The 14,201-nt window shown below is 44.0% G+C and overlaps 1 protein-coding gene and 1 pseudogene across 1 annotated transcript; both read left to right on the top strand.

Annotated features, from left to right (window-relative positions):
* Positions 1-4,101: 4,101 nt before the first annotated feature.
* Positions 4,102-4,224, top strand: LOC133902602 (small nucleolar RNA Z247; annotated as a pseudogene).
* A 3,725-nt stretch (positions 4,225-7,949) lies between these two features.
* Positions 7,950-8,755, top strand: LOC133901186 (arabinogalactan protein 1-like). Its single transcript, XM_062342465.1, has one exon. It carries the CDS (start codon positions 8,046-8,048, stop codon positions 8,457-8,459), a length of 414 nt encoding a protein of 137 aa, XP_062198449.1. The 5' UTR covers positions 7,950-8,045; the 3' UTR covers positions 8,460-8,755.
* The last annotated feature ends 5,446 nt before the right edge of the window (positions 8,756-14,201 follow it).

The raw sequence follows: 14,201 nt of genomic DNA on the forward strand, positions 1-14,201 counted from the left end.
TGATCACAACTCTGGTGGAGATATCTATTTGGCATTCAATGCTCATGACTATTTTGTGGACGCTGTAATTCCCCCACCACCACACCATAAATCTTGGAACCGTGTGGTATGGATACTCTCTGATTTTGCTTAAATATTTATATGGAGTAACTTGCTGTTTAGTCCTAGGATACTCAAGCTCCAGTTTCCCTTATGTAATAGTGTTGTCTGTACTACAATATTACAGTAGGCGTTACTTGGTCTGGCGTTTAGTGTTGCTTATATCTCGACTTTCCCTTATGTTTAATTAGCTTAGACTATCTTTAACTATTTTCTCTTCATTTCTTCCTTTTTTAATTTCTTTCTCCGTTCTCATTCTCTTCTATCTCCAACAGTTTTTCTTTGAGGGAAAGAAGAGAGAATCTCGTTCAAAAAGGAATAATTTTGGAAATCCCTTCGTTATGTGAACCATGAAAGAAAATCGTTGGAGCGCCGAAGAAACGAAAATCCTATCGTGAAGGGATTTTAGCCTCTGAAAAAAACCCGTTGAAAATAGTCTTACAAATGCTATCATGGACTTTCTGCAGGTGGATACCAACCTGGAATCACAAAATGATATTGTCCCAGAAGGGGTGCCATTCACAGGGTCAGGTTATAGAATTGCTCCCTGCTCTTCCATCTTGTTCAAGGCTAAGTCATTCTTAAGGAAGCATGAGGATAATATCGATTCTGCCTTTGGTTGGTCAGTTGAGAAGATCCGCTGACCATTCCAAGCTCTTAACCAACTATACGGCAATCATAACAAACTTTGAGCTGGGAAGTCGGACTAATCCTTGCTAAAATCGGCTGGAGGGAACCACGGTTGCAACTGGTTTTTTTTTTCACCCACTGTGCGGTCTACTTTGAGATCTTTTGGGATGCGCAATGGGAGTCGAACTACCGTCGGCTAACTCCATCCATGTTTGCAACTGGTTTAGTCATGGATAACTTGTCTATAACAACACATGGCAAACACAGTTAATTTCCGCACATATAAGCCAGAAGAGCGTGTTAGACCGAGTCACCGGAGTTCTCATTGGGGGAAGCATGGCTCGAGGGAAACTAGTATTCGCAATTTGTTTCATTTTTCATTCCACTGTCAGCCTCATGTTTCCTTAATAATTTGGCATTCCTATGTTTTTGACTTTTTTGTGCTCTTACGAGAACACGAAAGCTTTCCTGTATTAAACATATGTTGGAGAATAGATGCAAGAATCTTGCTTCTGTTTATGCATGTTGTTGTTGTCAGTTGCTGCACCGATGGAGCTCTAATGCCCGCACGAATGTTTGGACAGTTAAGTACAATATTTTTAGCCTGAACATATTCAGTAATCTTCGTATTATCAGTGCTTAACCGCGTGCAATTAACATGCCAGTGCCCAGTGTTGAAGCTCTTGCCTGCTAGTGGTGGCGGCCTTCTTGTGGCCGTGTCAAGCTCATCGTGTAGTGGCCGCGGCGGGCAGGTTCAACCTGTTCTCCAATGCAGCCAAAAGAACAGCCGGCGACGACGGGACAAGGTAACATGGCATTGACAGGGCTGGGCCAGCGAATTCCCTAACCAGACATGTGATGAGTTCTTATGTCCATCTCACCTGAACTCCACCAGCGCGAACGGCTCCCATTATGGCCAAATAATCAGATCCTTAATCATTGGTTGGTAACAAACTTCCAGGTTCAAAAGAGATGGAAATGAAATGATGCAAATGCCTTTAGCTGAAAGAGTGTACTTAGCTGTCCTGCTGGGGGTGCTGATGCTGAGCTCTGCAAAGCTGTGGCTGCCATCATGATGCTTCCTACTATATATGATTGCGATTGGGTAGTTAGTACTAACCACCATTTACCAACAGTGGAATTGTACACATTGTTTAAGAAAATTCCCAATCATTCATCGATGACTGATGAACTACTTTAGACCTTAATCAATGCCAAGCTGGTCTCCTCACTGGCCTCCAAAAAGAATGAATGGAAGTTCAATAGTTCATGTACCAAGCAAAGATTAGCACTGTTTAATTTGCAATCAGGCTTTGAATATTCACATTTATTTGTTGTCTTAGACATCATATGGGTCAAGTTTAGGGAGCGCTAGTGTACTTTACTCGTTTTAGAATGAGAACGGGCTAGAATATTTCACTCGGAAGACTTAGCGAGCTAGGAGGTGAAGAAAATACAAGATAACTATTCATCGAGAAAATACCTCACGACAACCATTTTAGAGCCAGGGCAATGTAGAATGATAAAGTGGGTAGTAAGTGTGGGATCCACATGAGCAGGCATTAGGCCATGTTTGGTTGAGCTTTTTCTGGCTTCTGCTGCTTCTTAGAAGCCAGAAGCCCAATCAAATAGCCTGTTGAGAAGCTGTCTTTTGAAAAACTGAAAAACTGGCTTATGAGGAAATAAACTAAAAGCTGAGAAGCTGGTTGAAATGAGATTTTCTGATTTTTGGCGTGCTAAGAAGCTAAAAATTTATTGTAAAAACCAATAGCAAAAAACCATCAGCTAGAAGCCAGTTTCGCAAAAAAAAACCAAAAACCTCAGCCCAACCAAATATAGTCTTGTTGCAAATCTTACGATGCTTATTGCATGGGTAGACTATAAGGTGGGACCCATGAGGCAATAAAAAGAAATGCCCGTCCAACCGCCCACCCTCCCCTGTCCAAGTGCTGCTCGCCCACTCCCTCCTGCTCACCTCCTCCCAAATCCAATCAAATCGACATCCACCACCACCAGATTTGGCAGTGTGGCGACCGGATCTCCAAACTACAAGGTGCAGCAAGCCTCTTCCTTGGTCTCCAGGTGCACGAGGCTTTGGGTCATAGTGGCGGCGGCAACTTAGGAAGGTGGAGATGGCATGGGCGGTTGAGGAGCTCATCATCGTCAAGTCCAAGTGGCGGTGCATCACCCGAAGGTGCCCCTCTTCTCTGACCTCTCCTCATCGAGCTCTCATCACTCGCAGTCAGGCCCCTACGGCGCCCCATCTTCCTCGATGAGCTTCACGGTGGTGTCCTCCCCGACTCTCGGCAGCGGCCCCTCTTCTTATCTTCACCACAAGGCCGACCAAGCCGCTCTACTCCCGATGGCCGGATCCAACGCGTTGGCCGCCCCCAAGCTTGCGACGGCTTCCATGAGTTTGTGGTGGTCGGATCCAACTGTGACCTTCCTTGTTGGTGGCAACAACAACAACCGCCATGCCTGGAGAGAGAGGAGTGCGAGAAAAAAAAAATCCTTTTTTATTGCTTAGTACCCGGGTATAAGCTTGCTGCCGGTAGTAAGGATTTTTTTTCTTACTATCAAATTTCATAGTGGCTACTATCACGTAGTAAGCCCTTGCTATATGATTTTTAGCACATTGTGGACACCCTTAGTATAGCTTGTTAGAGATAAAGATAGCTTTTCTATAGATAGATAACAATGTGTTAAAGATAGAAAAAGTCTAGAGATAAGGATATCCATCCCCTCTCGATCGTAACCTCCTATGTAATCCTTGCTGCGATTTGATAGCTATATAAACAAAGGTACGTGGTCTGATGAGAGGTAAGAACGCTTCTGCAAAACTTATAAGGTATTAGAGTCACCTCCTCATAGATACATCTAATCGCCATGAGCGCATCCTCTTCGTCTGCTCTGGCCGGTGCCTCGCCGTTTGGTATACCGGTGATAGAGAAGCTAGGCAAGAACAATTACTTGCTATGGAAGGTACAAGTCCTTCCCGCAGTGAGGGAAGCCCAGATGTTTGGCTACCTCGACAGCACCATCGTCGCCCTGTCGAAGGAAACTAATGCCAAGGAGGGCGACAAGACCATCCAGATGCCAAACCCAGCCTACGCCCACTGGATGGCTGCGGACCAACAAGTCCTAAGCTATCTGATGTCGTCCCTCTCACGCGACATGTAGACACAGGTGGTGTCGATGACAACGGCAGGACAACTGTGGAAGGCGCTCGAGGATATGTTTTCCTCGAAAACTCGTGCACAGTCTATCAATACCCGGATTGCACTATCTACCACAAAGAAAGGTAACATGTCAGTTAATGAATATATTACTAAGATGAAGGCTTTAGGTGATGAGATTGCCGCTGCTGGAAAGCCGCTTGATGAAGAAGACATCATGTCGTACATACTTGCCGGTCTTGATGCTGATTATGAACCGGTGGTATCGGCAGTGACGACCTGAGTGGAACCGGTCACCGTGGCAAGGAGGCTATCAAGCCTCAGTGAATTCTGCCTCATTTGGACGAGGTGGAAACCAGTGTGGTCGCAGCCGTGGTCGGGGTAACCCTGGCATGGAGCAACCCAGCGGCACAGAACATGAGGCTGATTCTCCTAACGCAACAGCAGTAGCAGCAGGCAGATCTCCCTCGGCTTCAGCAGAGTAGTTATCAGGATCGGTGTCTAATTCACCTGGTGTCGCTCCCAGTCAAAGTGAAGGATCTCCCACTGCAACATGTTCTGGTCAGATTGGCTTGCCTACGGCAAGGGGACCCGCATCGCAGCAGTAGGTGGAGCAACCTTCCTCGGTATCTAAAAATGCAAGATATTCTGTGGTGCATGCTTCGTCTGGAGCAGTCACGCGACCACACACGAGGTCACAAAGTGGGATTACCAAACCAAAGGTTTATACGAATGCGCAGATCAGGTATGGCTGCCTAACAGCTATAGGAGAGTCACCAAGTATAGATGAGGCTTTGACTGATAAGAAATGGAAGCAGGCTATGGACTGTGAGTATGACGCATTAATCAAGAATAAAACTTGGCATCTTGTACTGGCTAAAGAAGGGAAAAATATAATTGATTGCAAATGGGTTTATAAGAGTAAAAGAAAAGCTGATGGTTCTTTGGACAGGTACAAGGCTCGTTTGGTGGCTAAAGTATTTAAAGAAAGGTACGGAATTGACTATGAGGACACTTTAAGCCACATAGTTAAAGCTGAAACTATTCGAGTAGTTTTATCTATTGCAGTAAACAGGGGATGGTGCCTTTTGTAATTAGATGTACATAATGTGTTCCTTCACGACATTCTTGAGGAGGAAGTTTATATGAGGCAACCACTAGGATATGAGAATCAGCTGTTACCACATCATATATGTAAGTTAGATAAAGCTCTTTATGGACTTAAACAAGCGTATAGAGCATGGTTTGCTAGATTGAGTCAAAAATTGCAACAACTTGGTTTTAGTTCCTCCAAGGCTGACACCTCACTATTCTTTTATAGCAAAGAGTCAGTCACAATATTTTTGCTAGTGTATGCTGATGATATTATTATGGCTAACTCATCACAAAGTGGTGTGATAACATTGGAGCAACCTATTTGTCTGTAAATCCGGTGTTTCATGCCATAAAAAATTATATCGAAGTTGACTACCACTTCGTTCGTGAGAGAGCTGCACATAAGCTATTGGAGGTACTTTTATATCAACAAATGACCAAGTGGCTGATGGATTCACAAAGACCTTATGTGCTTGGAAGTTAGACATGTTTAAATACAATCTCAATTTATGTAAAGTTATGATTAAGAGGGGATGTTAGAGATAAAAATAGCTTTCCTATACATAAAATTCTATAGATAGATAATAATGTGTTAAAGATAGAAAGAGTCTAGAGATAAGGATATCCATCTCCTCACCATCGTAGCCTCCTATGTAATCCTTGCTGCGATTTGATAACTATATAAAAAAAGGTACGTAGTCTCGTAAGAGGTAAGAACGCTTCTGCAAAACTTACATGGATTACAAAATTCAATATTGATAACCTCCCAATGAGTCTAGGTGCTTTACTAGTTGGACTAATGACACGAAATTCGTCATGTCACTGTTAGCCAAAGAATTGTGTGATCTCTAAGGGTCCATTGTACGGCCTGCCCTCTCAGCATCCACAACTATTCCAACTGTACCACACTTCATGCTTCATGCATGGACGTACAGGACATCGAGGCATGGTGACAACTTACGATTTTCAAGTTATTTTGTGGCTGTCACGTTGCGAACTCGACACCGTGACGGGCATGATGAAGTCGTCCGCTTGGAAGGTGAGGGGCTTTTGCTTGCATTGTCTTGCTAGTTGGTACGTCGGTGTCGCCGTTGCTGATTGTCCGGCTGGAATCTTCCAACCTGGGCACAACCATTTTGATGGAGACTGGTGCACCATGTTATATGTTGAATCAGCATGCAAATTCGCTATTCTTAAATCGGATCCGTTGGAAGATCATCTCATGGAATCATGGATGATGATTCTATCAATATGGAGGAATGTGTCCATGTCTTGTCAGCCCGGGCATCTGTGGAGCGAAGAAAATTTACATAAAGGAGAATAGTTCATTGAAAATCCACGGTTCCAGTCCTCGCGCCGGCTACTTCTGTGATGAATGACAGAACTCTCCAGAGATACTCCCTCCCATCATAAATATTTAACATTTTAATTAAGATTCAATTAACTTTTAAATTTTGACTGTCAATAGTTTTTAAAACATTTAGTTTGAAAATATAAAAATCATATGTGTAGATTTATTTTAAAAAATACTTTCACAATATTATATTTTTATTAGATATTATAAGTATATTCTAATAAAAAATAATGATCAAAGCTGCACGTTAAAAACTATGAAAAGTCAAAAAAGTTGTGTATTTTTTACTAGAGTGAGTACCATTTCCAAAATAGATAAAAGAAATCATCCGGTTGAAATGGGGCCTTTATTTGTTAAGAACCAAGATAGTGCATGTGTGTATCTTTGCTCTAATTAAGAAGGTGGAGTTTGTGATTGTGAACAAGCGGATTCTTTTTAAGGTTCCGTAGGGTTTGGATAGTCCAACATTACGGAGGAGTGAAATTTTGGGTTTTGGTAGGGTTTGGTTAGGTTGGATGTCACTGTGTTTATCTTGGATGGATCATAGACCATTGCGAGTGGAATTTTGAGTCTAGGAAGGATCTGGTTAGGCTGGAAATCACTGGATTATCTTATGGATCAAATCACAAGAAAATCAAACTCCCTCCACCAAGCAAACACGTTTTCTAACCAATAACTTGAGAACTAATCAACCTGTAAACAAGAAGACTTCACAAATAGAGATTTTATAGTATTGTTATTTATATCTAATTTGATCCCTAAGCTGAGATCGTTTTGGAGCTAGCTCAATAGCAATTAATCAACCATTTACCAATACTTGAATATAAAATTTGAGAGCGGAACACGGGCTTCATTGATTAGTTTCAACAAGCTAATAATCATCGCATTATTTTAGGCGGCAACTAATCTTAGCTGGAGTATATACAAGTGGTCGCCACCGACATTATCAACGGCTAGTCTAGCCGCACTAAAGTTTTATATTTCAAATTCATGATTTTTTTTGGCCATAATAAGGATATATTTGGTACGCAAGTATTAGCAGAAACAATCAAATTATCCTCATCGGATCTTGAAAAAGAACTCCTAATTGTGAAATTGGATCATTTAGATTAGAGATAGGTGTAGAGCGATTCGTGGATCCGCTTCACACCCGTCCCTAAGTTGGATATATGGAGCTGATCAATAATACTAAGAAATTCGAATGGATCCATTTCAACACTAGTCATTATTATATGATCATTCTACAATCCAATAGACAAAAGAGGGAAAAAATCACATGGCCGCATTTTCCAAACTCCAAAAAAAAAAAATTCAAAATTAGGTACAACCAAACTACAGTATGCGGCCAGCTCACAACCAACCAGAATTGCGCGTGCAACAAAAACAAGACGAATGCAGCCAAATCATTTCCAGATTTTCTCATCCTTGAAGTGAAGCTTCCAAACCGACACGCTATGGCCAAATATAGCATCGCCGTCACGTATGAATCCAACGGCTGATCTCCACGGAAAATTATCACTAACCCCCCTGACACTGCTACTAATTACGCGTCTTGGCCTCGTCTTCTACTCTTCTGCCTCTTTATAAGCTCCCCGCTCCCTCTACTGTCTCGGACACCATTACAGTACACACACCAGCTCAAGCTAGCAGCCCCTCACAAGCTCAAGCACCTTTCACTACTCTCTGATCCAATGGCGCGCTTCCAGCTTGCGGCTTTGGCCATGGCCATGCTCTTCGCCGCCGCCGCGGCCCAGGCCCCGGCCGCCACCCCGACGGCCGCCCCCAAGGCGTCCCCCGCGCCGCCGACCCCGGCCCCGGTGTCTCCCCCGACCCAGCCCCCGTCCATGCCTCCCCCAGCGCCGGCGCCCGTTGCCCCCGCACCCGCCCCCAAGGCCCCTGCCCCCGCCCCCATGGCCCCCGCACCGGCGCCCAAGGCTGAGGCCCCCGCCCCCACGATGAGCTCCCCGCCGGCGCCTGCCATGGAAGGCCCCTCCCCGGGGCCCACCGCTGAGGCGCCCCCTCCCCCGAACGCCGCCGCCGGCGTCTCCCCCGCCACCGCGTTCGTCGCCGCCGCCGCCGTGGCCGCCGCCGCCGCTTTCTACTGAGAGAGATCCGCCATTAATTTATGCCCATCCGTTCATCCGAGGGACTCGTTGCTCCTCCCCTGTTCTGCTGCTAGTGTTGAGTTGTTACTATTTTCTCTCTCCATTTTTTCCTTCCACATTCTATTCGGCATTCGATTCAGTAGGACAGCGTCTGTAACTCTGTATGTGTTGCTACAGTGTAGGATTGTGGCTTGGACAGATTGGTTGGCTGGCTGGTCTGGTGGTGTTGCGCTCTTCCATTTGTATAATCCCCCGTTAATTTCTTCCACGCCTTCTTATAAAAGAAATTTCTTCAACGCCTTCTTCTTCATTCACAGTTACTGTTGCTACTGCTCTACACTTTACTAGTGCTTCGGATCAGATCTTGAAGAGTGTGGTGTAGTGTAGTGTAGCTTAGCTAGCAAATGCCGCGCCTGCTGGAGCACACTGCTTGCCAGCTCGTACGTCGACAGGCACAGGTCAAGTCAGGATCGATGCAATGCATCATCCATGGCTTGTTTGCTCGTGCAGATCGAGCCGGGGCGTGGATCTGGGCCACTGTGCTCCAGATCTGGGCGCGTATAGGAACCAGCCAGAAAGCAATTATTATACGCGCCCTATTCCGGGCGGTGGAGTAGGACTGGATGACGGAGGCCAGCTGGGGGGCAGCAGCCGAAGAAAACGCCAGGGGGTTGGTGGGGAACGGTGGCGATGGATGGCGAGATGTCGAGTGGGCGGTGGGGCTGGGAGCACGGCCACTGCGCCTGCACGGTCGGGCACTGAGGCTGCCGCCGCATCGGCGGGTTGCGGTGCCCCGAGGCGGACGAGGACGAGGGGTCGTTTGCTTTGCCCCCGTCCGCGCCCGGCGCTGCGGCCGCACGCACGGGCACGGCTGCTTCCGTGCGCGGGTGCACGGGCGGGCAGGGGGTGCGAGCAGAGCATCAGCGGTGACAATTGGTTACGACCAGCTAGGTTGGTCGTGCAGGCTCCGGGCACTGCGCTGGAATTTTTTTTAGTTTTTTTAATTAATATTTTTAAAAATAGCATGTGTGACATTAAATTTCTACAAACTAGCTCTTTTTATCACGCTAAAATGTATAGCGCGACTCACTAATGTGATCATGCCAATGCATATAACGTGATCAAGTGGTCATGCTAACGATAGCCCCGCTGCCTTTACACGTGGAATTGATATGACAGTCCTGAGTCGCGCCATAGGGTTGACGTAACTCAGGCCTCCTCTCTCTACTATTTATTTTAGATCAAGCTCAATGACCTTGCTTTCTCCCCTTTCCTCTGCTTGTAATCCTTCATCAAATCCATCGATTTTGGACAAAATCAAAGAGAATTTCAACAGAAATTGCTCATTGAAGATAAATACTCCATTGTATCATTCAATTTCGGTTTTCTCCATAGTTTTAGATGATTTTGGGTTAGCTAGGGTTTGGAGATTAGGTGATTAAAATATTGAAATTTAGTTAGATTAGCTATTGGTTGTTTGTTATTGTTCAATGCTTAATGTAGCATGTTTATTATGCTTGTACATAGACCATTTTACTCTTGTAGGTTGTGTTGCGAAATTGACCGATTAAGATGGTAACCAAGTTTAGCGCATAGGATTTAGTAATATTGAATGTAAAATTGTTTGGCGCATGTTAAATTTGTAATGGATTGGTATTTGTGCAATCGTATGGTATGACGATCAATTTGTGGTGTAAGCAAAAGTGGGCACACATCAGCAAGAAGTATCCTAACGTTAGTTGCAAGGATGTCCCCATTCCTTCTGCTCTCCATATTCTGACTTTTGACTATGGTAAGCTTGACGCGGTCCTTCAGTCGCTACATGAACATACTACTAGCCATGCTTACTACCTGTGCAAGGATTATCGTGTGAGTATATATTTGTTATGGGTTAGAGTAGAAACATATGTCATTACTTTTGCTGATAGGATATTTTAATAATTTGCAAGAGTGAAAGATGTGCTACGTCTTCCAAAAGATTAATGGGCGAAACAGTTTAATTAGTATCCTGTCACGTCCCAAATTCTTAATCACGCCATTAAGCATAATCATGCTTCTTAAGAATTATATTTAATTTTGCGTAATTGTAATTCAGAACGCTAATGCACTTCGTTAAAAGTTAATTGGATGAGAGAAAGAAATTCAGAACAGAAAAGAATAGAATTCGCAGTTAAAACAGGCTTTTTCTCTCACCTGTGGGCCCCACCTTCCCAACCACCCAAATGGGCAGCCCCACCTGCTCCCTCTCTCCCCACGCCTCCCACCCGTGCAACAGCTGCTGCTGCCTCCCTCTCACTCCCCTCTCAAGCTCTCTCCCCCTTTCTCCTCAAATCTGAGCTCTAGAGAAGGATTAGAGGTAAGCATGTGGTACCATTGTATTCTAGAGCTTATAAGCTACTCATCCATCCAATTCATTTTCAAATCCCGAAGGATTTGAGTCGTTCTTGGCTCATTTTGGTGTTTAGGGTTAAAACAAGAAGAACACCGGAATTCTTCGTTTCCCGAGCATTTCCTCCACTTCCCTACGGTCACCCAACTCCACAAGCATCTTGAGTAAGTCTCTTAGGCTCCACATGGCAAGAATTCGTGATCTGGTTGATCGATTTCGAGTTTTAGCAAAGTTCATGAGTTTTTGAGATTTTGGGCCAAAATGAGGATTTAGTTGTGATTTGATTTAGGAATTGAGTTGCTAGGTGGTTAGTTAAGTTCTAGACTCTCTAAACTCTCCCAAACATATCCCCTTTGGAGTAAAAAAGATCGCAAATCGATTTGGTAAAGTTTCCCCTTAAATAGGAGCAGTTATAGAAAGTCTGGAACCTTTCTAGAGGTTCTGCAGTCTGGAACCTCTGCAAAAAGTGCGGATAGTCCGCAAAAGTACGGAGGTTCCGCATAAAAGTGTGGAGGGTCCGTAGTTACTATTCATCAGGCGTGTTGAGGCTTGTAAAATTCATAATTAATTCATCCGAACTCCAAACGACGTGAGACTAGTTGCATTATCTTCGTATGAGTGTGAACTACGTGTTAAAAATGTTGGAACTCCAGAAAATATTTTTGAGAATTAATGAGTTAATTAAATGTGTTTTAGCTTGTTTAGGTCACGATTAGTTGTTGCCATGTCCTAAAATTATGAAACCACTTTTGTTAGCCTTGTATTAACATGCTCCATACATTAAAAATACTATGAGCCATGAGATGAGTGTTTGAATTCCGTTGGTTAATAAAATACGCACTGAGATTTAATGTGTCATTGAAATGGTTCCAATCTTTAACATTTCGTAATTAATTGAATCTAAACCCCTTATATAGTGTATGACCATGTTTAAGTAGAGTGTGTCTAGTGTTCAAGTTGAATCGATAGACGAATCGTCGAAGACGCATTTTTAGCCCAGGTCCGAAGTGTCCGGACAAAAGTCCGGAGGATCCGCACATGTCCGGAGTATCCGGAGGAAAGTCCGGATAGTCCGGAGTTTGCCTGAGTTGCGCAATATCCGGATGTTCCGCATAATTTTGCGGATAGTCCGCATATGTCCGGAGGTTCCGCACTTTCAGTAACTTTTCAAATTGGTTTGAGTCCCAATTTTGTTCTAATTCGCATGTTTGCACTTTTAACATGTTTTGCACATCCTATGGCATGCATTGTTGCATTTCATCCATACTTATGGTATTGCACGCGTTATTCTTTTTAGAGAACGTCGAGCCGGTGATCCAGGAGAGCGAGAAAATTTTTGGGTAGCCACCTGAATAACAAGGCAAGCATCTATCATATTGAACCCTGTTAGTTAAATTGAATAAAGTCTAAATATTGATAAATTATGCTTATGTATAGGTTTGCATATATAGGAAGTCGATGTCGGGCTTTTATGGGTAGAACCTATGTTGATCGCATTGTCTCTATCTTGAATTATTGTTGATCTATATCCTTATAGCCTGAGTTTATTCATGATAAGGTCTAACTTAAAGTGATGCGATATGCTTAGAAATGCATAGGTCCTCGGTAGAAGTCGAGCGGTGGAACGTCCCATCGTTCGCGAGCTATAGGTTATATTACTTTCACAATGGTTATTGTGTTGGGTTGTTAGTATTGGTTGGTCGAGTGGTGAGTATGAGACGAGATGTGGGCAGTGTTAGGGGTGTCATCTGCCCTCAAGGAAAGTCTGGGGGTAGCTCGAGAAGGGAATTCGGACACTGTAGGCCGCTTGCATCGTTTAAGGCTGATTGTCGGGGTAGTTGGCTTTAGCACTTACCTTACTCACCACATGCCGATCTAATGGTAAGGTGAGCCGAATACCTTCGCAGCTGTGGCTTTGTGGGCGTGGACATCGACGGTGTGAGCGGGTGAGTTTGTAAGCGGTACTAGTTTACTCTGGAAGTAGTTCTAGTATCGCCGTGCCAAGCAATGCATGCCCCCACATAGTTGGAGTTGGTCGGGAAAGGTTGTCACGAGTATCTCCTTGTGTGCACTTTAGCTGGTAGCACAAGTCGTATGGTCCTCGTGTCGTGTGGGTTCAGGAGTATCCCCTGCAGGGTGTATAAACTGTTCGAACTGCCGCGCTCTCGGTCATGAGCATGCTATTGTTTCATTTAGACCCGATTGTAGACTTCTCGTGGTTGGTTCGGTTGTATGGTTCGGATATGTGGTTTGTGGTTCGGATATGTGGGAGGTGGTCGAGATGACATTTGTTATACATTGATACTAATGTGGTTTCAGTTTCATATGATCAATTGGTAGTTGCAGGGTAATTTCATATATGTTGGTTAAGTTTAGTTGCTCACACATATGTCTAGGTTGCTTACCTCATATGTTTTACTTAACCTTATGGCCTACTCTTGCTAACAACTCAATGCATAATCCTTGGAGTAGGGATATTATATACCCATATTGTGTAAAACTTGCGAGTACCTTCGTACTCAGGGTGCTGCCTTTAAGTTGATGCAGGTTCACAGGTCGGCGAGGAGGGGATGGTATTTGGTTACTTTGTGCCTACCGATCAGGATGGCGGGCAGGAGTAGCACACTCTACTCCGAACTCAGTATTCTGGTATGGAGCCTAAGGACATGTGGCTCTATATCCTTTTGTTGTATAGCTTTTAGTCTTCCGCTGCTTAGTTCTTTTGCTGGCTAGGAGTTGAGCAGGTTTTAGTCTACTCCTAGCTCTCTTTTACTGTAAATTGTGATAACTTGTTGCATGCTTAAGAACTTGTAATATAATGTTAATTACTCGCTCTTTCTTAAGTTTTGTTGTGATGTACATGTTGGAAAGGCATGTGTTCCGATCTTGGGCACAAAATATGTACCGGGACTACCGGGATGATATTCTGGTTAATCATCGAGATTGTGATTATGAATAATGATCCTCCTGGTGATTAATTAGAATATTATTTGGATGGTTCCTCACATATCCGAAGCCATATGACAAGTTTTGTTCGTTGGGTTCCTTCTCCACTAAATCCACCAAAACTGATGGATAAAGAGAAGTGGAAAGTGAGCAGACGATGTGTAGCGGATCATCTGTTGTGCAAGTGAGGAAAGCAAAGCGTGCTTTGTGAACCTTCTAGGGATCTCCTTACTTCCGTTGTGAAGGGATGACAAAGATAAAAACTGATCATGGTTGATTATTTACAATTTGAATGATGTAGAATTAGATATCATGTACCTTGTATCATGAATATGAATACAACGTCATGGTGCTACATGTAACTTTTAGGATTTGCTGTACGGTCCTAGTGTTGAATGGATAGAGTA

Source organism: Phragmites australis, chromosome 20, assembly GCF_958298935.1.
Source record: "Phragmites australis chromosome 20, lpPhrAust1.1, whole genome shotgun sequence".
In the NCBI taxonomy this organism is placed as follows: Eukaryota; Viridiplantae; Streptophyta; class Magnoliopsida; order Poales; family Poaceae; genus Phragmites; species Phragmites australis.